The sequence below is a fragment of the Perca fluviatilis genome, chromosome 17, assembly GCF_010015445.1.
Source record: "Perca fluviatilis chromosome 17, GENO_Pfluv_1.0, whole genome shotgun sequence".
NCBI classification, from domain to species: domain Eukaryota; kingdom Metazoa; phylum Chordata; class Actinopteri; order Perciformes; family Percidae; genus Perca; species Perca fluviatilis.
The window spans coordinates 23,621,147-23,646,219 of record NC_053128.1 but is presented as its reverse complement, the minus strand read 5'-3'; the positions used below and the strand labels follow the sequence as shown (position 1 = coordinate 23,646,219).

Genomic DNA, 25,073 nt, shown 5'->3' with positions numbered 1-25,073 from the left:
TAAATTTCCACCTGCACTTGAAGTGCTGTGCCATTTTATTACAACTGAATTCAGCACTGACAAGCCAAGATCAGGGAATCACGTCAGTAGAATGGCTTTGATACATGATTGTTGAACAGTAAGTTAAAAACAAACGGTGCTCTGGAGCGGGAAGAGTCCACGAGCGGTTACAGGCGAGGCCGCAACTATAGGAGGGATTTCAGTTGTAACATGGAGGCAAGACAAGAGGGATGAGGAGGAGTGAGAGGGAGAAATAAAAAGTCTTCAGTGTACAGGTTGTTTAAAGTAGGTATTTGTGTCCGGCGTCCTCGTCCAGTGTGAGGTCCACCACTTCAGGAGGGGACACCCAGTTGGGCTGAGTCCAGAGCTGTGGTTGAATTGTGCTGTTTAACTGCTCCACTGAGTTGTCCTTCCAGGTGGACAGACTCTTTATCACCCCTCCGCATGGGTGGGTGAATCTGGATTGACAAACAAAAGTTCAAATAAATTTGAAAAGTTAAATTCATTTGTAAAAAAACAAATAAATATAAATATATATATATATAAATATATATATATATACACATATATACATACACACACATACATACATATATACATACATACATACATTTAATTAAAAAAAATGAAGTTTCCCCCACTTTACCGTGCTTTCTCTTGCACTCCGACTATTTCCACCTCACTGTCAGAGGAAGCGATGTTAATCTGGCCCTTGTTGTATAGAGAACTTTCCTTGTGCGACAGCTCTGCCTCCACGTGGCCTGAAACAAATAAGAGGAACAGAGTCACACATTGTGAGGAGGACCAGAGCAGTGGAGAGCTTCTGGCCTTGCTGACACAAAGACTGCAGCTGCTTTGACACAGACAAGAAAAAAAAAAAAAAAAACAATGATGAATCTGACACTTGTGTTCGAAAAGCTGACTGGATAGCATGGCGCTACACATTGGATAGAACTTTAATTGTGGACCTTTTTATATTCATGTTTTGACAATGCCGGCTAGTCAGTCATAAAAAGGTCAATTATTTTGTCTTGAAGCAAGGCAGTGAGAGTTTTTTATAGCACCCAATGCAAGCGGTGTGTGGTTAGGGATGAAGGCAGTAGTACTTCAAAGGTGTCTTGCTGAGATTAATAAGACAGTTTCCCCCACAAAGCACTTTGCACCCATGCTTCTAAATGTACTGTCTTCACTGAGAGGAGTGGAAATTATCAGTTTGGATTCAGAGAGTTTGTAACTGACCTGAGATAGAGCACAGAGCTTTTATACACCCAGAGTGAGCTGCCATATCCTGGCCTCTGTGTGTTTTTAGCTCATGCTTTATCACCGTGGGCCGGACTGTCTCCACACTCATACTCTCCTGGTTAGAATCAGTGTCTGAAATATCATAGTGACCCACTACTGGAAGCCCGTCTGCAGAAAACAAAGAAAACACTTCATTATTTAAATCATGCTTTGCAATCATAGGACTGTTTGGAACAGAGACTGGACACTGCATCCATAGTCCTGCTAACTGCAGCGTCTACAATGCACAAAAGGAAACAGGCTATTTTCCAAAATGCAACTGTTTACATCAACAGTGAAATTAAACCATCCCACTGTGTCATCACTATCCAAATTTACACTAGTGAGGCTTTTATATTATAAGAGTAAATAAATAATCCTTCAGTGTTTTTTTCTCTCCATTTATTGCTTTTAAAATAACAGCCATTCACATAAAAACTACACTAGAATACAGACATTACAAAACACTTCAAAATGATCTTACTCTGTGAATAAAATGTAGTGGGATAATAACAGCCAAACAGAAGAATAACTATGGGAGTGCAGGAACACGTATCTTTGTTCTACCCTGTGAAAGGAGTCCCTGGGTGAGACACACAAACTGCCATCATCCAGATGTGTCCGGGATGTGTGTCTGTGTAGGTTTGTCTGGACAGCATGTACTATGAGAGAACACTTCCTATGAATAGCTGATTGGGTTGAAATAGGCAGGTACTAGAGTTACCAGAGAAACTGATCATTTGCCAATGTAAAGGCCATGTATTAGAGATAGAAAAAGGACTAATGTAAACCAGGATAGTCTCTTTGGTAAACAATGGACTGTCCTTAGTCTTGGTTTTAATGCACACCGTTTGTGATTGTATGCACAAGGCTCCCTCTACCATGTCGACAAAACAGTTGATTTAAAGGTAATTTCAGTTTTAACAAATGCAAGACAGCAGCTGTTGGATCCATTTAAACCAAATGTTAGTAAGTATGCACCATGAACCAAAAACACCAATATTCACACAACTGGAAACAAAACAATTAGGCCAAGAGAAAACAACTAAATAGATAAAATGTTCTGTCAGTCACCATGTATCAGCATAAGCAAAGGTATACCTTGCACACATGCTGCTGATGAAAACTAATTTGGCCTTGCACAGTCTAAATACTAATATAACCACATGCAAACAGGTTGGGAAACAATGCCTCCAGCTTTACCTTTTGTAAAACCTAACAGACATAGGGCTACATATACACATACAGTAAAATGTAACACTTTTTTTTAACATCCTAACTATAAATATGATTAGGCCAAAGATTTCTTCATCAATGTATTTGATGGTTAGATAGTGTTAGCAGTGTTAGGAACTGTGACACTATGGCCATCTACATCAGTAAAAGTAGTTTAAGGAGAGGGTTGTGGTGGAGTGTTTCCACCCAAAAGACCACAGGATCTGAACCAGAGAAGGCCACTTGATCACTCAGATCACTTAGTTCTTAGGAAATCAGTAAACATTGCCATGCATCATACTGCAGCTGGATAACAGCTGTATGTTTTAGTTTGACGCCTGGGTTTTCAGGTAAAAATCATGCTGCGGAACACGCAGCACCTTGTGGAGCACAGGCCAAGCTGGCAGCCCAGTACACGTAAAAAACTAACTAGGCAAATATTATATGAGTGAAAATTTGAGGCTCTCGACGTTGCAGCTAATAGCCACAACATAGGAACCCATGCCTTATCTGATGTCCATATACATAGGCTACTAAAAATAAACATTGGGAGTCAGAACTCCCTCACTAGTTTCTTGTTACTGCACAAAGGCAGCAATAGCAGCAAATGTAACAGAAACGCAAACATTACAAAATGTAAACACATCTAATCTAATTACGTCATAGGATTTTAAAAAGCAAGAAATTGTGTGGGTTAGTATAGTGTTTATATTTAGAGGCAAATTTATATTGTTATGTAAATGTTTAATTTGTTAGTAAAGCTATACCACCAAAATAAAGGTTGTCCCAAGAATTTAAAAGTCCTGAACCATTTACAAGCAAAGTGCAAACATAGTTCAGGAGAAAGAAGCGTAATGTAGAGTGTTGAACCCAATTTCTAAAGAAATTAGTACTATGATGCTCCAGCTATCATTCCCAGTGTGAAGTCAGAATGACAAGGCACATGCTATTAAGCAGCAGCACCCCACCCAGCTGCCCAGGTGCTGTAAGTATGACATGATCTGTGTGTGTGTGTGTGTGTGTGTGTGTGTGTGTGTGTGTTACACAAAAACAAACAAGCGAGACGATAAGCAATACAATAAGTGCCCTGACTCAACAGTCTATTGAGATATGCCGTGTGTTACAGATGCTGCAGAAATCAAACAGGGGAGTTGAATTATTCTGTCAAATCTCACAGTGATTCAGTGCCAGCCGATGCACTGACTGGGCCTCAGGTTTGCACAGAGTCAAGTTCAAATGGCCAGCTCGGGCCCAGCTGCTGTTGGTGTATCCGTTTAGTGAGCTCGCATCATTCACCTATTAATACCCATTGCCATGCTTTCCGCATCAAGTAGTTCCACTCTTGGTAAGATCAAAGTATGAAACAACGAGGAGTGGTGTAGAAGTGAAATCTAAACATTCAAGAGACCAGGATCTGGAACACCTAGATTTCCATTCTGAGTTACCACTTCAGGTAGGGTGTTGTTGTTGTTAGGGGTGGAAGTGAGACTGTTGTTCTCTCGTGCCAACATGTAGGCAGCCATAGTCTCTGAAGACTCTGACGATGGCAAAAAGGAACTGGGTGGGGACGGGTGTCCCCCATGGGGTGGATGCTGCTGCCCGTCTACGGCATCACTTGAGCGCTTGGACGAATCGTTGTCCGAGTCGAGGTGTGCAAGCTTTTCCATCCAGATGCGGAAGCGCTCCTCAGTCTGGCGCTGCATCACAGCAAATCGCGTCATGGCCTCCTCCAGTACACTGCCGATGCCGTTCCTGTCCCACGAACTGGTGTCCAGCAGCCCATGAATCTGGGCGCCCACTCTGGATCTCTCCGATGCACGTCTGAAGCCAGCTTTAAAGACATTGAGGCCAAGCCATAAGAAAATACAGTAGCACTTTCATGCTTCGGAGGTGGACTTTTGTATTAAAGAGAAAATGACAGTTTGTTTTTGGTTACGTGCAGATCGACTCTTTCATGCTGATGGACTACATCATGCAGTTGAAGCACTCAAATCTGTGTGCGGGATGTAAAAATGGTTGAAAACATTTCATGTAGTGCGGATCCCTAAAGGGAGATAACTGGATGTCTCGGGAGACTGATTCAGTTATCATGGTTTGGAAAATGTGTTAACTGGAGAGGCTTTGAGGTAAAAAACACCCATTTAAGGCAAATTCATTACAAACCTTTGATGAAGGGCATATCTTTTCTTCTAAAACTTCAATCATCTTCATAAAATATGCAGTAGGGTTAGTTTCGGCCAAAACAGACACCTTGTATAATCGCTCTATAGTGCTTCTGAACAAAAAACCTAAGACTGGATAAACTAGTTCCACTCTGAAAACACACTAAGTGACCTTAACAATAATTTGTTAAACAAAAACCTTGACAAACCACCAGCTAAATTCTGAATTTACTGGGAAAGAGTAACTGCCTACCAAAACCAACCCAACAAGTTATGTTCCTAGGAAATGCAATCACAGTGAAAAGATCAGCCTAAAGTAAATAAAGTGACAGCAGCAGGCCTGTGAATACCACCCAGCCAGTTGCTACTCAGGAGAACTCAAGCAAGAGATTTCTACATTTATTTAAGAAACATTAGCTAAGGGAAGAATTATAGGGCCAATGTGCAGACAATACTGTCATACTGTTCATTTGTATTAGACACTTCTGTGCCTTAGTTTAATTTTTTAGCTTAAAGCCATCCTTAGTAAGAGCTGTATGCATTTTTATGTTAAAGTCAATGACCCAAGAGTTATGCGACATGTAAAAGGTGCCACAGAAGCCATTATAGAGAAGAGAACCACCTGTCACCTGAAGACTGTTGGTCTACCAGCACACCAAAGCTGAACAGTAACTGTACAGTAAATGGTAACTGAACAGTGTGATCATGCACCATTCATTGTCTATTTACAGCAAACGCTGAGGATATAGAGCAAAAGGCTCACTTGTTGATTTGCAGAGCTCGCAATATAGGTTAGATTAACACAACTCCGTTTACATCATTCCATGAGTTGAAGAATGTCCACTAGACTTCCACAGCATGCAAATGATGAGACAAAGTTCTAACAAAACATATTGTTTTACTACAAGTGACTGGGCATAGGCCCTCCTACACACAAAGTCTAAGTATCTAAAAGCAGGGTGACTGAAGAGAGATGAGTGAGAAAAATAAAAGAAAGAAAGTGATTGAAAAAACAAACAAACAAAGCAGTGCTTGTACTGAGCTGATATTGCAAAGGCTTTGTATAACCCTATTACATGTTCTTACTATATGTGGCATGTGAAAAATTTGGTTTGGGTTGCCTGAAAATTTTAAGTCATGCAGGCTCCCTCTTATTGTCAAGCTCTGTGTTTGACTCTGATGGCTAGTCATCTTTGATTGTCATGTTCTTCTATCACTATGTGATATAGTGTTTTACATGGGGTATCTAAGGCGCTGCTACTGTTACCCTTTACTACCACACAGTGGTAGTAGTACTGTGCTATCAGCATGTGTTGTGAACACTGGATGTTACCTGAAATATCTGTCTTGATTGTCTTGCTACCTCCTGAGGTGTCATCATCCTCGTCCTCAGAGGAGCTGGTGCTGGAGTCACACGTGAGCTCGCTGTCACTCGTACTGCTGTCCTGCAGCAGGTTATACTTCTTCCGTGCTGCTGCCTCCCGTTTTTGCCTCAGCAAACGTATTCGCTCCTTGTGTTTCTGGCTCCGGTGACCTTTCACTTTTGCCAGCTTGCCATTGGTTTGTTTTTCCTGCCCTCCTGCTGCTACCAAGGTGGGCTGGCAGCGGTTTTTCTTTGCAGCCATTGCATTAGGCGGCATCTCGCTTTCTGAACGTGACCGCCGAGACTTCCTCCCCCCTATAGCCGTAGCAGATGATTGCCTTCCTGCTGCCTGCCCAGGATCATTTGCAGCTTCCATGGTGCCCTCTCCATCTTTTCCCATAGGAGGAGCAGCACCTTCTTCCCCTGAGGAGAGTGTGTCTGAGTCAGCAAGGTGGCCACTAGATGAGGGGGAGAGCATGCAGGGGTTTGAGGAGTCACTCTCATAGACATGACAGGATACTGGCTTGTCACTTCCTGTAGAGGCATGCTGGGACTCTGGGGAGTCTCGGCGGAGCTCCTTCATCAGGCATGGCATGGAGAGGAGACTCTGCTCACCCTCTGTATTCAAAGGGCTGTCTGCCTCCTTTGGTGGTGAGCTGGTACTGGTGGTGGTCTCCGTTTTCAGATGCTCATCCTGCTCTCCCTGGACAGAGCTTGTGGCTGATTGTGCTTCATCAAGGCACTCTGGGGGGCACTCAGCATCGACAAATTCTTCTGCCTTGTCTGAGTCAGCCATCTTCATGCTAGTTGAGCCCAGAGCCCAAAGGTCCATCAAACATGGACCAATGTGCCTGGACAGGAGCTCACCTGCTGGAAGAAAAACACACCACTAATTCCAATTCAGTCTTAATCTGTGCAATATGCTGTATGTCTGATAGCAAGGGCAATTTATAAAGTTATTATTAAATATAGTGGACATTCAGAATTGTATCACAATGGCCCAAAAATGTAGTATTTCTTTTTAAACAGTTCAATTCAAGTCATTTTCCTCCTTTACAAACCTGCATACAACGTTTTAAACGTATTCTGTGCATTTTATACTGGGTTAACATGTTGCATTTTGACTAACTGTTCACATACAAAAAACTAAAAATAATCTCATTAAATTGTATGCAACAATTTTGCCAGAAATTCCCATTAGCAATATTGCTGGTAAGTAATTAACGTTGGTTAGCTTCTAAGAGTTACTTTTATTTTGATTGGTATTCTACTTTTACGTCTCAAATAGCCTGGGGATAGTTCAATTTATTTCTGTTAAACCTCCTCAGCCACATTAAACCAAGTGTGTGTACTATGAGACATTTATTAGTGAATGATTTAATGACTTTAGTTAGTTGTGTCTGTGGCTAGCTAAGGCTAACACAAGCTCGGATCCAGGCACTACTTATAGCTGCGTAGTGAAGCTAAACACGATCATAACCTTACACTCTGCAAACTTGGCGAGAAGACGACAAGTCACTGCAAATGTTCAGGTTGCAGGGCAGCTGCCTAGCACGATCCTATAAATGGAAGCAGTAGCTATCTAGCCACCCAGAGGCGTAACAAGCAGGATAATGTCAGCAGCTAACGGCTAACGTTATCTCAGTCAGTGACTCAAAGCGGTAACGTTAACGTTAGCCAACTTAGCTAGCATTTAAAATCGGCCGCGCTAGTTACAACTTACCTCGGCGTTAGTTATATTCTTATTTTCCCAGTGTCAGACTTTTCAACATCTTCGGTTATCTGTAGCCTCTTTGATTTACGATGCATAAACACTGTACTGCTAATTATACTTTACTTCTTTACAACTTGGAAGAATTTGAACGTGTTTTGGCGCAGTGCGCTCGCACCTTTGCGAGCCCTGTTAGCCGTTAGCAGTTAGCTGTGTGTTTATTTTAAAATGTCTCCATCAGCCGTCCGTCTTTCACAAAGCTACATGCGCCACTTCCGGGCATTTCCCCCTGGTCGAGCGCCCCCGTGGGCCGGATATTAAAACTACAGGATGGGAAAATACCGCAGAACAGACATGGACAGCAGGGGGGTTGTAGACAGGGGACAGCAGTTAATATACCGGTAATACTTGCATGGGGGACAGAGTAGCGGAAGAGTGCTGCTTGGGTTTTCACAGGCGGCAGAGCGGAGCGATTAAATTAATTCCCTATGAGAAAAGCGGCATGCAGTCCAGATGTATTATATTAACGCTATACACGCTATACTTAAAAATCCTTGCAAATTAAAATGATTGAATGAATTGAGATTTTCTTATAGCCTATGATAGGCCTATCACAGCGATGGTGGAAAGTATATTTCACTCAAGCACAGTGACCTACACTACAACTCTGAGGTACTTTACTTGATTATGTAAATGTCATGCTACTGTACACTTCTACTCCACAATCTTTCAGAAGTAACTACTATACTTTTAATAATACTTTTATATCAAATTCAATGAGTAAGACAAAAAAATATTATTCGGAAAAACCAAGATAATATTGACAAATTGTCTAGCTAGATCTCGATCACCCCGATGGCCCCCATTTCTTATAAAAATGGGTTTCTACCATGAACAATAGCTAATCTATATTTTGGTGCAACATTAACTACATTTCAAGCAATGTTAATGCAAGGTGCCCTGAACCTGGGTCATAACTATATAACTATAGTAATAATAACTATACATATTTTATTGAATTTTATTAATAAATGTAATAAACACAAAAGCAAGTAAAATACTTAATTGTTTTATAATTATATATAATACCATATTTAAATCTTTTATTTAATTATTTAATGTGATTTCAATGTATTCAGGCGTTATTTTTACTTACTTGTCAATATTGTCTATTTCTTAGCATGAGAAAAATAAGTACGGTAGTTTCTTTTAAGTACTTCCGGGTAGCTGTGACCTTTCTACAAATTTGTTGCCGTGTCCGCCATCCTTCTCTCTCCGAACCAGGAGCAGGACAGACCCTGCAGGACGACATGCTGTCAGTACGCGTTGCAGCGGCTCTTACCCGCAGTATTCCTCGGCAGGCTGGATTTGTAAGCAACTCTAACGTTTCATGTGTTTAGATGTGTGTCGATTTCCTTTACAAAACTCCGAATTTATTCAAATAAAAAAGTCATGGCGGTGTTGCGCATACACACGTCTTTGCACCGGAGGACACCGGGCCCTTCACTTTGCTACTTCCCAGTCCCACTGTTATCTTTTGACAGGTTTGTTTTCAGACTGCAACAAACCGCCCACAAGCTAGTACAGTAATTATTAAGCGTGACTAGACGATAAAATTAATCTCTGAGCAATGTGTTATGTGTTAATGTTGTTGAAGGTCAGGTTTGTCTCTCTTTAGCTTTCATTGTGCTAGCTTTCATTGCAAATGCATTTGCCCGGCTAAACTTTGCATAGGCTAGCTGTTTATGGGGTGACATTAGCTGGATATTTTACTGTTCTTGCTAGTAACTGTTATTGGTGAGGACTGTCCTATGACCCTGCAGACTGTAGGACCTGGGGCCCTTCTCCAATATTTGGAACAAGCCCTAGTCCTGTTGTAGAATGTTTATGAATGTCCTAATATAGAGCTGCAATAATCATTTAGAATTCAATGTTTGTGGAAATGGCTCATCTCAATTCATTGTTTGAATGAATCCCAGTAACTTAATATTACATTTGAGTAACCAACAAGCATATCAGTTTACCAAATAATGAATACCTGGCAAGGTTTGAAAACCCAGAAAGTTGTTCTCAATATCACTAGTTGCGGTTCTGAAGGTGTTTCCAAAATCCTCAGTCTGTTGTAACAGTCTCGATGAAAATATATTCTGTCGGCTGCACAATTCAACGATTTATAACTGTGCAGCTCTAACGGTTCTCTAAGTTGCAGCTCTGTTTCCTATTCGGATAGTCGGTAATGAAATATGTCCTAAATATTAATGTACTGTTCTCTATAAAAAATATTAAATAATAAAAGTAGCATCAATACAGACTGATGATAATAATACTTGTAAATGTTGGTTCATATTGTGCTTATTAAGCTATGACGTATCAAAACTAGTTTCTGTATTTGTTCTATATTTTGTTAGAACAGGAAACAGTTAAAAATCTTTTTCAAACGTCCCTGTTTTTAAACCGTACTGAGTGTACTGGTAATACATTACACAAGTTATTGCAGGGCTTTTATTAGATTGCATTAGTTTACACTGGGTGTACCCAATACATTAGCGACTGATTTTATACTTGATTTTTCTGATTTTAAAATAAGTGATTCAATTGAAAAATGCTACACCTTTCCGTCTGTATAAAATATATTTCTGTACTCGTTCCCATTGTCTTAAAGGTATCCAAGAACGTTGCCGCAGCATGTGTAGGAGTCAAGAATCTACACACCACACGTCCATGGCTGCAGAAAACGGGTCAGTGTTTCAGGAACCCTGTTTTGGCCTACTACTAGAAAATTAAATCATTGGTACCCAACAGTGTTTCCAAAGTTGTTAATTAGTGTACCTTACATACATTAAAGGCACAGCTGAGGTATCGTCCATTCTGGAGCAAAAGATCATGGGAGCTGACACCAGTGCTAACTTGGAGGAGACTGGACGCGTGCTGTCCATCGGTGATGGTATTGCCAGAGTGCACGGCCTGAGGAACGTGCAGGCTGAGGAGATGGTGGAGTTCTCCTCTGGTCTGAAGGTAAGACTAATGATGTAACCCTTAGATGCGAACCTTTCACTGAATGGGTTGATGCTACAGCTTTAATGTTTTTAAGAAAATTGCATTCACCCAACCAGCCTCTAAATTATATGTAGTCCGAGGTAATTGGCAAACAGAAATTCTCACTACTTTTCTTGAAAACTAATGTCAATGGTCCCTTAAGTACATAGCCACTGCTACTTTGTCACTGGTTGCAATGTGTAGTACCCATGTGTAAATATACTGCATAAAAGACTGTTCCTAGAATAGAGAAGTATGTCCATTACTGTAAAAACAATAATTTATCAAATTGTTACATGTTCATAGAATAATTAGTGCAGCACATTATTCATTTGCTCTGGTTTTAATTATGTACTTGGAGGGCAGTTGTCATGTTATCTGTAATATGGCTAAACTAAAGGGAAAAGTGGTAGTAAATTAATGTTCTTCTCTTATCCAGGGCATGTCTCTGAACTTGGAGCCCGACAATGTTGGTGTTGTTGTGTTTGGTAATGACAAGCTGATCAAGGAAGGTGACATTGTCAAGAGAACAGGTGCTATTGTAGATGTGCCTGTTGGTGAAGAGCTCCTAGGCCGTGTCGTTGATGCTCTGGGAAATGCTATCGATGGAAAGGTGAATGATGATAACGATAAACTGTATTTCTATCACACAATTAATGCATAAAATGCAACACAAAGTGCTTTACATAAGAGCAATCAATCATGTTTACAAGATAACACTACTAGTTTCACCAGTTGATAGCAGTTGATTGTTCCACTATTTTCCCCACAGGGTCCCCTGGGCTCCAAAATCCGCAGGCGTGTTGGCCTTAAAGCCCCTGGTATCATCCCCCGTATCTCTGTGAGGGAGCCAATGCAGACTGGCATCAAAGCCGTGGACAGTTTGGTCCCCATTGGTCGTGGACAGCGTGAGCTCATCATTGGAGACAGGCAGACTGGGTAAGAGGACTCTGCTCAAAGTGAAAACGTGAACACATGGCAGCATTTGATGTTATTCCAGCTGCCATTGACATACTGTTACAGCAATGGAAGTGCTAACACTGACAAGGGGTGGGACACATAATCACTATTGATATATATTATGATTATAGTTTATTGCAATATGTTTTTATAACCATTAATTTTTCTGTTTCCTGGTAGATCAGCCCTTTGTCAGTTCGTGGCTGCTTTAAATTTGAATATTAACACATGAACACAAGATGGGGATTGATTTGTGTACAACATGGATCTGTTTGTCGGTGAATCCACGGTGCTTAGTATCAAAATTTGTGTTGTAGCAAAACCGCAATTGCCATCGACACAATCATCAACCAGAAGCGCTTTAACGAAGGAACGGACGAGAAGAAGAAGCTGTATTGCATCTATGTCGCTATCGGCCAGAAGAGATCCACTGTGGCTCAGCTGGTAAAGAGGTTGACTGATGCCGACGCCATGAAGTACACCATTGTGGTGTCTGCTACTGCCTCTGATGCTGCTCCACTGCAGTACCTGGCTCCCTACTCAGGCTGTTCCATGGGAGAGTACTTCAGAGACAACGGCAAGCACGCCCTGATCATCTATGACGATCTGTCCAAGCAGGTGAGTTTTATTTATTTTTATCCGATTGTTGGAGGGGATGTTTATACAAAGAAAACCAGCTGCTGTAAATCATTTTATTTTAACAAAACCTTAGTTAGCAGATAAACAACAACCTTGTGAGTTTTCTTTCTGCAGGCTGTCGCCTACCGTCAGATGTCCCTGCTGCTCCGCCGTCCCCCTGGTCGTGAGGCTTACCCGGGAGACGTCTTCTACTTGCATTCCCGTCTGCTGGAGAGAGCTGCTAAGATGAACGACAACTTTGGCGGCGGCTCCCTCACAGCCCTTCCCGTTATCGAGACACAGGCTGGTGACGTGTCAGCCTACATTCCAACTAATGTCATCTCCATCACAGACGGACAAGTGAGTGTGTGACTCGTTGACTTGCTTCATCCCAGTTGAACTCCTGAACCCAGTTATTAATGCTGTTTTCTCACTCAGATCTTCTTGGAGACTGAGCTGTTCTACAAAGGTATTCGACCAGCCATCAACGTCGGACTGTCTGTATCACGTGTCGGATCCGCTGCCCAGACCAAGGCCATGAAGCAGGTTAGCCTCCCTTGTAATCACCCATCTCCTAGCTTATATCACAGTGAAGGTCTTTGATTCTGACTTGTTGATCTCGGTCCATCACCAGGTGGCTGGTACCATGAAGCTGGAGCTGGCCCAGTACCGTGAGGTGGCTGCCTTCGCTCAGTTTGGTTCCGATCTGGATGCTGCCACTCAGCAGCTGCTGAACCGTGGTGTTCGTCTAACTGAGCTCCTTAAACAGGGACAGTACTGTGAGTATTTACATTCAGTATGTATGTAAATGTCCCTTAGTAGGCTTCTCTTTCAGAAAATGTATCCATTCTACAGTTGTCTTATGGACTGTGACTGTATGCATTTATGTTTCAGGTCCAATGGCTATTGAAGAACAGGTAACGGTCATTTATGCTGGTGTGAGGGGACACCTGGACAAAATGGAGCCTAGCAAGATCACCAGGTTCGAGAAGGCCTTCCTGCAGCACGTTCTGAGCCAGCACCAAGACCTGCTGTCAGCTATCAGGTAAGTTAAAGAGCTTTTGGACAACAGCATTCAGACTTACATTATACTGTAATGTATGTCCTGTATGTATGCATTTTGTAACCAATCTCTTTTTGTTTGCAGGGCTGATGGCCAAATCTCTGAGGCATCCGATGCTAAACTCAAACAAACTGTGTTGAATTTCCTCTCCAGCTTTGAGTAAAGTGATGCAGTTTGATCTGGTTATTTTCCTGTTCACATAGTGCAACCTCTGTTATACTTTCTATGAACTTAAAAAAGTGGCACTTGATCTTTAATGTACAGATATCTCTTAACAGAGAATAAAGTATTCCAACTAGTTGACTTGATCATCTCTTTTTGTGTTTGGAGCACTGTTGGGTTCCTTTCTGATATACCTTGATGCGGCACCATTATATTGTCTCTTGCCACAATTTGCAGTTCCTACTGATCATATAACGGTAAAAATACTGAATACAGAGTGTGCGCAGCTGACAGCTGGTTACTTTATTCTCATTTGTCTAGAAATGGTAGAAGTTAAAAATTTGTGAGCGGCTCACTGGGGATTTACGTAATGGACTGAAACGTATGGAATGGCTGCAATAGTACATGGTCATTATACTTGGCCTATCCCACTGATCAGTCCCATTGTGGAAAAGTGTGGAACTGCCACTTTGAGTGAGGAACAATGTTAGACTAGCAATTAGGGCAGAGAATCTTAAAACCAGCAATTAAACTACAATTTCAAACTGACTGACCCTTTTATAATGTTTTGAAAGTTCTTGTAGCCCTACCCTCCATCTTCTCTGGAGGTTGCTGTAGTTGATGTTGCTTTTATGGCTCAAAACTCAAGTTCCACTTTGTGAATTGTGATGGTCAACAAATTAAAGGAATTGTCTTAGTCTGTTTTTTGTCAAGCATTAAATCAGGTTATTTCTCTTAATATCACAATGTAGTACACGCCTACAGTAAATGGTCAGTATCATCAGTTATCTACTTGCATCTTTGTCTGTTTATACAGGTTAAAAATGTAATGCGAAGGGCAAAATCCACCTAACACAAACTACAGGGCCCTCTGCTGGTGAGTCCAAAACAAAGAAAAACATCTTAAGATGTATTGATTAATTAAATGTTGCATTGTACAGGCCAGTACCAACAGGCAGTTTTAACATAGTAATATTGTACCCCATAAATGTTTTTTTCTTCCCATTTCTGTATTTGCATTGACACTTGAGTCCCTGATGATTTGCATTATTTAATTGGAAAGATAATCCAGAAGCATTTCATTCCAAATTAGTCTTTATTACTCAGAATGAATCAAAACATTTAAATCAAAAGCAGTGAATATAAATCTTAATGTGAATGTTTATGAAATCCAGAACTGGCTGAACAGCCCCGTGAACATTAAATAGTGAGACTAATTTAGATGAACATAAGTGAAGAAGTGCATAATAACTATTTCATAATATAAGTGTTGGTAAAGGTGCATGGTAAACATTTCACAGTTTGAACAAATTTAGTGACAGATTGCATTCCTAATAAAAAAGTGTCAATTTAAACTAGTGATTATAAGTGAGACAAACTAAATAAATGAAGACTAAAACATGTATAGATTAAAATATAATAAATAAATAAAAAATAAACATTAAAACTACGGATCACACTGACAGCTGAAATATATTACACCCAGTACTGTTTGGTGTGCACCGCAGGTCTGTGGTGTTTATGTTTGTTTACATTATTCTGTTTAACATAGCAGGGGTCATAATAATCCCACTCCAGGGCTGAAGCCAGAACACCGTTGGACAAACTGTCACTGTCTCCTGACAGAATCCGCAGGGAGACACCTGAAAAGAAATCGTGAATATTCCAGAACTTTAATTTAAAGATCCACATTTTTTAAGTCATAAAAAACTGGAAAAGTGCAGCATCTATTTTTCTTGATTAATAAAGTGCAATAACATGTGAAAAAGTGCACAATGTCTAGCATGTTGACCTTTACATATTGTTTTGCAATAAAGAAGCAGATTAAAATGATTTACAGACATCTAATTCAACATTAAAATATACTATATATATATATATATATCATAAATAGGGCCTGTAAATGACATTAAGCTTGATCTTAACTTGCACTCAATGCTCACATTATCTACAAACTAACATTACTCATAACTTGTCTTTTATTTTAAAAGTAGTGTTATACTGTAACTTTACATATGACTCTTTTTGAAGCAGTAATTTGTTAAACAAGCTTTCCATTCAACCAGCAAACAGGATTTTATTAAGAAAGCAAGATCATGTATGTTCCTCACTGGTGTTATTATGTGTAATCAAGATAATAAAGCAGCACCCTTTTACTTAACATTAAAGCATTTCTCCAAGCAAGATAAGGTTTTTTTCTTTATACTGTTCAACCAATCTACTTGTTTTTGATGCAGCAGTAGCAGTAGTTATTAATGACTGCCATATTGATTACAGTGCAGCGGAAGGAGACTGCAGTTTACCTGCACTTGCACCAAAGTCGCTGTCCAGTCCAGGACCCACTGCAGATGTGTTCAGGCAGGACGCGTCCGAAGGCAGGTTGGTGTAGTCACACTCCATGTCCACTTTGTCAAACACAAGCACTGCAACACGTGGGTTCACATCTGTCAGCCTCTCGTAAGTACTGCTCCGACGAAGATGACCCACATGTTGTGTCTCATGCTGTGTACAAAAGAAAAAAATAAAGACCTCACACTTTGAATTAACAATAGGTTTATGCTTTATACTGGAGGTTAGATCTTGGATGGATATTCATTTTTTTTTTTTTTTTTAAGTAATAATGAATGCATTTCCTGGTCACTACTCTTTATTGCTGATCTGCAAAACATAATATTGATTTAAGCTGCAAGTTAATGAAAGCAGGTTTTACTTTTCCTATTAGTTTGGAATAAACCGAATAAGCAGGGTAGGGTAGTAAGTAAAGCAGTGACAGCCAACACCAGACCTCCAGGGGCCCTTAAACATCACACACATCCCAACATCACAGTGTGGCAATTGGTTTGTGGTAATTTTACGAACTCTAACTTTGTTTGGTAATACAGGAATATGCAGGAAAAGCAAATATAAACTGACATAATAAGGCCCGAAAGGTGGGTTCTGCTTTTATTAGCTGATCTTTAGGGCCCAATGTCAAAATGTAGTTGTAAGACCTTCACTATTGCACTTCATATTTAATCAAATTAAAAACACAGGAAAACAGAAGCCAGATATTATCTTAGGGCAATTTTAGACAATATATGTAGAGCAAGAGAAACAGGGGTTGATAGGGGCCCAGCAGCTAATTTTTGGCCTTGCGTCCCCAAGCTGGATAATCCGGCCATGTTGTTTGAGTATAAATTACTAGAATTTGGCATGAGAGGCCTGAAGCAATGTCAAAATGGGCATTTTTTTTGTTTGCCTATATGGTAGCATAACATGTATGTTTAGGCTATATTTCCTGCAGAATTCTTGAATGATGTCCACCAATTAGTCAATCTCCACTTCTTAATAATAACTTCACAATGACCCTGGACTCATTAGGCCTCTTCCTGGTCATTTGTAAATATTGACAGCCACAGTTGACCACTCACCGTTGGAGAATTCGGCGGAACAAGGTTCACTCTGGTTTCAGCCTCCGAATCACTGGACTGTGGTAAAACCGGTGCGCTTTTACACCATCGCGCGTTGCTGTACGCCCGTGAGGCAGAGGGCAGTTCGAGTCTTGTGCTGAAAGCAGCCGTAGAGGAGGTGGCCCGGATGGTGCTCGGCGCCCTCATGGACCCTGAGCCGGTGGCACCATCTGGCCTCAGGGGCCGGATCCTGTTATCCACCCCGGCCCTCTCCCTGGATGAAGCCCTGGAAGAGGTGACAGGATGGGGCAGGATAGGCTCCGATAGAGACATATAAGCTCTCCTCTCGTTCTGCAGCGAAGGAAAACCCATGTCAGATACTCTTATGACTCTTTGCAGGGAGGACTGCAAAAGCATCTCCTCTGCGTCCTCTCGCTTCTGTCGGGTCTTCTTTGACAGGATCAATAACTTGTAACCCAGGAACAGGCAGTTTAGCAGAAGCAGAATGACCACAAAGGGTATGAGCAAAAGGACGACTAAAGTCAAATTTGTCACAGGGTAACCTTCAGTCGGATATGATGGTGTGGTCTGACTTATCTGCGACATTTCATTCCAGAGGACATGAAGGATGAATTTTGGAGAATTGCTGATCTCAATTGAGATTTCACGTTGCCCCTGAACGCGCAGGTGGTTTGGCGTGTCAATCAATGTGGACTACTATGTATGTTTGAAAAGTATTTTTGATCTAAAAGCAACATGCCAGCCTGCTTCTTAAATGCATACAGTCTCCAAAAAGGGACGTTGTCTTGAACCACCCTTGTCTTCATTATTGTAGCCCAACACTGTCAGTGTTAACAAAGCAAAGGCTTGATCTGAGACGACTATGCAACGCGCACTCAGTTGGCAGTGACATAAATTACAGATCAACAGGTGTGTCCTATTATGTGCAGGATGTTTGGCTTTGTCATAGCAACCAATCGCCGCTAGATGGCAGCAGGAGGCCTCACTCCTGCATCAATGCATCTGAAGCTCTGCAGTAATGGTCATTCATGCTCTGAATTGGGATTTTTTTTAAATGGACTTTATGATTTTATAATGTAGTTTTGTCGAGGACTTTTGTAGTCCACTTATATGCATACACTGTACATGTTTATCACAAGGAACAGCAGACAACATAAGTTGAATTGTAGGTTTTTTTCTTTATTGTCCATGCTTCCAAACATGTCTATATCAGGTAATAATACATCAGTACAGAATATATACAAACATTTCAAATAATTCAATAGAACATTTGACATATGAATCTCTCTTAGAGACAATATTTTTGCATTTCGTACACAAAGTAGATCCTTGTACACAAGTACATTTTGCTATTGTAATAAATCAATGCAAAAGATCAGTCATATGAGCACCATATAACTACGATAAAGTGGTTTTTTTCTTCATGTGTTTCTACCATTCAGGTTTAAGGAAGTCTATACAGACTTGAATCGCTCACTGATATCCTGCTATAGGTTTGCAGGTATAACAGCAGCCTACAGATAACCTTTTCATTCAAGAGAAAGGTTATTGAGTCAATGGACGCCCTCAGATACCAAAGACCCCATTCATCAGTTCTAAACTCACTGCTCAGGTGGCATCCTAGTTGTTGTACGTCATGCCTGCAGAAAGTCATCTCCACACCGAACTACAACTCACTTAAGCGTTGCTTGCCATTTCCACGCACAACGAGAGGCTGTGATTGGTTGTGATATTAGCACCTTGGGCAAGGCTGGGTTTGTGAATTGATAACAACATACACACATGGTGAAGCTGTGTCAATCAGTTCCTTAAATAAAAGCCGGCTAGCACTGGGCCAGGCTGTGCTTGATGATCTCGCGGGACTGTGGTGGGATCCTGTCGGGGAAGAGCACCTGGAACTCCACCACCAAGTCGCCTCGCTGGGACGGGCTCTTGGGCATGGGCAGACCTTCGCCCCTTAGCCGGCGGACAGCACCTGGTTTGATAACATCGCTGCATGGTAGAGGCATCATCCGGTTGTCAAGTGTTGGGACGTTAACTGTGCAGCCACAGAGAGCCTGGAGGAAAAAGAAGGAAGAAACTAGTTAGTTCTGCAGACCTGTTAAATTTAGAACAAGTTTCATAATGCTTCCTGAGTGGCCTCGTTATGACTGGAATGAAGCACACATGGACAAAAGAAATCAATTAAATGCCTGATCTTTACAACTGTCAAGTTGCATAACGGATAAATATGGATTGTCTGTCTTTCTAAGAGCCTAACGATTTTCTGTGTTATGCAACAAACCGTTTTTACAGATGTTCTAATCGCTGCCCTATTTACAGGCTGTGTGTGGGAGCTAAGTGCTTTAGTGACTGAAGGGAGCCATAGGAAGCGGGAGGGAGCTCTTTGAAATGCCACTCTCTGTGACTGCTACCCTGCTAATCTGTGCGTGGGTTGGTAGAGGTGAGAGCCAGAGACGGAGCGAGCCAAAAAAGCTGCCTCTCTTCCTGCCTTGTAGGGGCAGAGGAGTCTGCAGCACACATAGTAGCTGAGAGGGAAGTGTGATTCGTGGGGGCAGTCAGCACAGGCTAAATTTAGACTCTGCTGCTCTCTCTCACTCTGCAGGGGCTGGAGAGGTAACGAAGGCGTTGGCAGACTGCTGCTGTTCTGTTAGCGGGGGTCTGTCAGCCCATTGTAAGGTGGGGGCGCAGATGCCCATAACAGAACACTGTGTTCCATCCTCAGACTATAATCAAAGATATAACCCGCCCTGAATTTGGCAGAGATCGTTCTGGCTTCTTATTAATGCCTTTCAGGAATCGATTTTCTCTGGTATTTCAAAGAATGCATCTTTCTACAGTTACGTAAAAGATAAGAAGTGATGGATGGATGTTAGCCTTTCCCTGAGTAGGTGTAAGCTGTTGACAGTTACATAGTATATCTACCTATAGACCCATCATATGTTTCATAATAAATCAGGAGTGATGGCCTCTGTAGGAGGCAAACTCTAGACCTTTATGTCTGACATAATTGCACTAAACTCACCTCCTTGAGTGTGATCTGGGCAGTGAAGACGATGTTGGAGCCGTCTCTCTTGTACTGCGTGTGCTCCTTGTCCCTGAGAATGAAGGTGATGTCTGCAGGGGTGTTGTTGGGCGTCTCATCTCCCTCCCTGGGGAAGGTGATCTTGGTCCCTGCCTTCCAGCCTTTCTTCACCACCACATTTAGCATCTTTTCCTCGGATCGCAGGCTGCGGCCGTCGGGGTTGAGGCGGCTGCGGGTAATCTTCACATGCTTGGTGCAGCCTTGCATCACCTCCTCTAGGGTGACCAGCAGGTCATGGACCACCTCATCGCCCTGCAGCCGCCGCTGGCCTCTTCGCAGGCCGCCCTCGCAGCCAGAGAAACCGCCCACGTGGCTGAAGGGGAAACGTCGGAAGGGGTTGAAGAGCTCATCTTCGCCGTCAACGTCACTGCCAAAGATGTCGAAGTGGTCGGTGCCATGGAAGAAGGAGGAGAAGGTGGCGTGGGGGTCGGTGTGGAAATTATTGCGAAAAACGTTGCCTTGGCCCGCCATTGACATTCTATTTTTAAGACCTAAAAAACACAGAGAAAACAGAAAGAGTTCATTTAAATTCATTAACATCTGCAGTTTTACTTCATTCTTATTCTAATATTGGTGCTTCTCTCATGCAAATTCTGCCTCTCCCTCTTGACGGTTTACTGAAAATCAGCTGTTCAGGAGTTTTCAGGAAACGTCCTACATTGCTGAATAATTCATCAGCCCCACAGCTGTCTATGCTGCACATGTTTAGCTGTTTTAATTGGGGTGGAACTGTTTCAGTCATGATCCTCCCACTGCACATCAGTATTAAGCCTTAATGATGACATGAATAGTTAATGCACCAGTCTATGCTACAGTAATTAGCCAGATGCCAGCTACTATTTGAGCTATTTAACTCTCTTTATCTCACTCTCACCTTCTTCTCCAAACTGGTCGTAGATGCTTCTCCTTTTGGGGTCAGTCAGGATCTCGTAGGCCTCTGCAATTTCTTTGAACTTGTCCTCTGCATCCGCATCGCTGTTCTTGTCTGGGTGATACTTGAGAGCCATCTTCCTGTAGGCCTTCTTGATCTCGTCTTCATTGGATTCAGGTGAGACACCCAGGACTTTGTAGAAGTCCTTGCCTGTGGGTTTGATGGCCAGGCAGGGCACGTCCTGCTCAGACTTGATGCTTTCCTGTGGAAACAAGAACCAGAATCAGACATTAGACCATTTATTTGTCATATTGCCACTCATAAAAGCCTGGTCAAAGAATGTACTTTTTCTTGCATAAATATTTGAAATCTCAAGCTGCAAATGGCAATAGCAATGGCTTATGATAAATAACTAATGAACACTGTTAATGTGAATTCAAATATTCAAATACAAAACAGGATGCTTTGTGTATTGCACATCCTAAACACCACTGCTGCTCTGTATATATTAATATGCAGAAAATTAGCCCCAGGCATAGACACTCTCTGGGAAAACACCCTTATCTCCGTGCTGCTGTGCCACTGCATAGTATCCATGCATTTTATAGGCTGGTAAGGGGGATAGGGAAAGATTTCCCCCAACGACCGGAGATTCGGTGCAGCGATTGGCTGAACGCGAATCGGCAACTCTTGCATTTTGAATATACCCACAGCAACAGTCAATGATTAAATACAGAGAGACGCCGCTACACCAAAGGTCGCTATTTCAAATTGAATGTACTAATATAATAGGCTATACTTTGTATGGCACGTAAATATTCTAACAGTGTATTCAACTTACTATAATTTGAGTATTTCATAATTAGCGATTTTTTTCTTAAAAAAATGTACTTACCGCTGATGATGAGCCTGAGCTGTCCCCTCTGTGCATAACTCGCACTTTGCACTTGACATTGACATTTTTGTGCTTAACACCGAACTGAGTCCAGATGAGAACCATGATGGCTGGTAGGAAGTTAGTTTCTTTGAGCTACGAGTCGCTGTCCTGGTGCTGAAATCGCTCCTGTTTGTCGGGCAATGCTTCGTCCTGTCTGAGGTCTCCTCGGCTCTCTGTTAAATAGCACCGCGGCAGCTCCTCTACTACACACTCACTCACCCACGCATCGTGACCGAGCTTTCCCCGGACCGCCCATTTCCTGACGCGCGGTAGGGGATACCGGTGTCCTCAGGTTGCTCGCTGGAAAGCCATTGGTGCTCCGGCGATGATCACGCGGATGTTACAGCCTCCTTCTCCATCTCGAGACTTGTTTCCGGAGTTCTTGAAGGCAGGGTGTACAGAGCCGAGCAGACAGTCACGACATGGTACAAAATGTGCTTTTTTTTTTTCTCCAAAGACAGAACAAAAAAAACCAGACATGCAGTGAAAATATCCTGCTATAGCTGCCTAGACTAACTCCAGACAGTCACCTGCTCAGTGATGGAGCCCCTGTCCTCAAATGACTTTTTTTTATCTCCATTTTGTACATCAGAACACAGGCACACGCGTTTTACATATTAAGGCTATAGCTTTGCTGTGGATGAGAAAATGCAAGGAATTATTTTTGGTATTTTTTAAGTAGCCTAAAATTCTGCAGAGACAATTTAAACTGTCAGGTCAATTACAGATTGTTGCAATTTAATGAAATAGCACCAGCAGTGGTGTAAGAGAAGTATTCAGAGCTTTTACTTAAACAAAAGCAAATACATTCAAAATAATCCATTATAAGTAAATTCAAAAAGCACATCATCAACACTGTTATTAGTATCATCGACACAATTAAAGTATCAAAAGTAAAAGTACTCATTCTGCAGAAAATTGGCCCCTGTAACGACATTATTTGATTGTAGGATGGATCAAATGTGTAGTAGTATTTTAATGTTGTAGCTGCTTGAGGTGGAGCTGGTTTTACTTCAGATAGATAGATAGATAGATAGATAGATAGATAGATAGTAGATAGATAGATAGATAGATAGATAGATAGATAAAAGTTCTGCTGCACAAATTTATATTAATTGTTTGGACTTTCTTACCTTGGATGATGATGAATTCATTTAAGGAGCTCCAACTACTTCTGTAAGGGGTCTTAAGCCAAAAAAAAGATTGGATTGTATTTACACTATCTTAAATCTTAAAAATCAGGGGTGAGGGAGGAAAAATGTGCACTTTATAATTTAGCATAATTCAAAACAAAAGCAAATTACAACTTTGAAAGTTTTTATTGACTGACTCTAAATGTGTCCAGATTTATGTCCCGCAGCTGAAATTCATTGAACCTGAACTGTTCTGTTAAAGGAGTTTCACTGATAAGGCCAGTAAACTTTACAGAGGCTGAATTTATTTAATGGTTCTTGTATCCATTAGATTGTGCAGGTGTGTGTGTAAACCCACCCCCGTAGTTCTGCATAGCAATTATGTATAGTGCTAAATGCTGAGCCATTTAATAGCCACCAGCTGTGGAAGGAAAGGGCAGCGTTAAGTTATGTAATTGAAATGTGTTATAAACCTTGTGTTCTTTGGTAACTCAGAAACCATAATGAACATTTTTTAGAGAGTGATGAGTCTATAATAATAAGGGATTGTACAACAATTATTGGGAGAAGGGTTGAACCATCTATTTGAACGTTCCCCCTAATAACTTAGCCCTGTTTTCAAGTTGAATATGTTAATAAAACGATAATCTTTACAAAGCCCAAATCGCATATTAGGGGTGGAACTAGCAATTACCAAAACATAACAGATGTGCTTCCTGTTGGCAGAACATTCAAGCTGCTCTCTATTGTTAAACTGACAGCTACCAACTGAACAGTTACTACTATATGAAATTTTTTCATAAAACTCACAATAAATAAGATTAAATGAAATATACTTTTAGAGATCATACAAGATAACGACACAGAGTCGACTCCAGCAGAGTGCAGCCATGGATATGGAAATCAGTGTCACAGGGAGCGTACATACATGGTAATGCTTCCTGCTGTGATGCTTCATACATCCAATGGGGGATGGAGTTTCATTGGGATTCTCCTTTCGTCGTACAGGAAACGGCAGACATATTTGGTTCGAACATGTTGAGCCAGGAGCGTCATGCACCAGATAGCAGCTCTTACATACTATTCACAGATTGATCGAGAAAGAGTGAATCACAACAGCCTCTTTCAAAGCGTTCATTTCTCTCCTGCCCACGGGAACAGTCTGATTGTGTTTTTCACACATTCACGCTGTCTCTCTCGAAACAAAATTGCCTGTCAGTCTCAAAATAATGCTAATTAAAGTGCCAAGCTGTACTGACACTGTTATTGTGAGGTGGTGAGAAGGTGGACAGCTTACATGCAGCCTAGTGTTCTTGTGGTGTTGTTTGGTCTTCTCACATACTCAGATGGATTGAACAGCCACTATCTCTCCTTTTGTCTGTGTCCTTGTTTTTTTTTACGACAGGGTAAAATATGTGTATTGTTTTTTGTAATCAAATATGTATTGTTTCATAACTTAAAATAAAATGGAACGTACGTCAGTACAATATCCCCATTGTCTGCTTATCCCAAAACATACTATGCCCAAATATACAGCTTTCACCAACCTTGTGTTAGAGAGTTGTGAAAACATAAATCAGTACATGCCGACTCACCTATATGGCATACATGCATGCCAACTCTTAAATAAAAGAAATATGAACAAGTAAATAAATAAATAAAAAGCAGAATTACTTCCAGAATGACCCAGAGTACCAAAACTGTAGCCATGATTTTAAAAGTCCAACTTCCCCCAATCAGACCCCCTACCCATTATTTACATATATGTATTGTGAGCCTTCTGAGTGGCACGACTTTAGGTATGACAATGCCGGCCAGTCACTCAATCCATCACTTTATTCCAGTCTCAACAACTTGTCATGACATTTGGTAGAGATATTTTGGCACTTGTGAAAGCAAGGGATATCATTTTAGATCAATGATAGATAGATAGATAGATAGATAGATAGATAGATAGATAGATAGATAGATAGATAGATAGATAGATTGATCCTTTGGACATCCCCATACTATTAGTATATAGACACTAGGCCTACTTCCCCTGTTCTTGTGCCACTTAAGGCTGT

General features: G+C 41.3%; 4 protein-coding genes across 7 annotated transcripts; 1 reads left to right on the top strand and 3 right to left on the bottom strand.

Annotated features, from left to right (window-relative positions):
- Positions 1-8,005, bottom strand: c17h18orf25 (chromosome 17 C18orf25 homolog). 4 transcript variants are annotated; one of them, XM_039778908.1, is made up of 5 exons: positions 7,745-7,997; positions 5,992-6,888; positions 1,240-1,410; positions 647-761; positions 1-458 (listed from the first exon to the last, which is right to left on the bottom strand). In XM_039778908.1, exons 2-5 carry the CDS (start codon positions 6,851-6,853, stop codon positions 281-283), a joined length of 1,326 nt encoding a protein of 441 aa, XP_039634842.1. In that variant the 5' UTR covers positions 6,854-6,888; positions 7,745-7,997; the 3' UTR covers positions 1-280. The 4 variants fall into 4 exon arrangements, with proteins under 4 accessions (XP_039634842.1, XP_039634841.1, XP_039634844.1 ...); XM_039778907.1 differs by having other exon boundaries at positions 5,992-6,891; positions 7,745-7,996; XM_039778910.1 differs by lacking the exon at positions 1,240-1,410 and having other exon boundaries at positions 5,992-6,891; positions 7,745-7,994.
- A 950-nt stretch (positions 8,006-8,955) lies between these two features.
- On the top strand, positions 8,956-13,712 carry atp5fa1 (ATP synthase F1 subunit alpha). The gene is made up of 11 exons (XM_039778905.1): positions 8,956-9,102; positions 10,395-10,470; positions 10,578-10,747; positions 11,208-11,381; positions 11,541-11,707; positions 12,046-12,346; positions 12,482-12,706; positions 12,785-12,892; positions 12,981-13,125; positions 13,241-13,391; positions 13,494-13,712. Exons 1-11 carry the CDS (start codon positions 9,043-9,045, stop codon positions 13,570-13,572), a joined length of 1,656 nt encoding a protein of 551 aa, XP_039634839.1. The 5' UTR covers positions 8,956-9,042; the 3' UTR covers positions 13,573-13,712.
- A 1,335-nt stretch (positions 13,713-15,047) lies between these two features.
- Positions 15,048-17,876, bottom strand: hwa (huluwa). Its single transcript, XM_039778906.1, has 3 exons — positions 16,982-17,876; positions 15,875-16,073; positions 15,048-15,214 (listed from the first exon to the last, which is right to left on the bottom strand). Exons 1-3 carry the CDS (start codon positions 17,564-17,566, stop codon positions 15,048-15,050), a joined length of 951 nt encoding a protein of 316 aa, XP_039634840.1. The 5' UTR covers positions 17,567-17,876.
- Positions 17,877-18,139: 263 nt separating this feature from the next.
- zgc:122979 (uncharacterized protein LOC641576 homolog) lies at positions 18,140-22,110 on the bottom strand. Its single transcript, XM_039778904.1, has 4 exons — positions 21,833-22,110; positions 20,941-21,199; positions 20,007-20,557; positions 18,140-19,038 (listed from the first exon to the last, which is right to left on the bottom strand). The coding sequence occupies exons 1-4, from the start codon at positions 21,935-21,937 to the stop codon at positions 18,805-18,807; spliced, it is 1,149 nt and encodes a 382-aa protein (XP_039634838.1). The 5' UTR covers positions 21,938-22,110; the 3' UTR covers positions 18,140-18,804.
- Between the last annotated feature and the right edge of the window lie 2,963 nt (positions 22,111-25,073).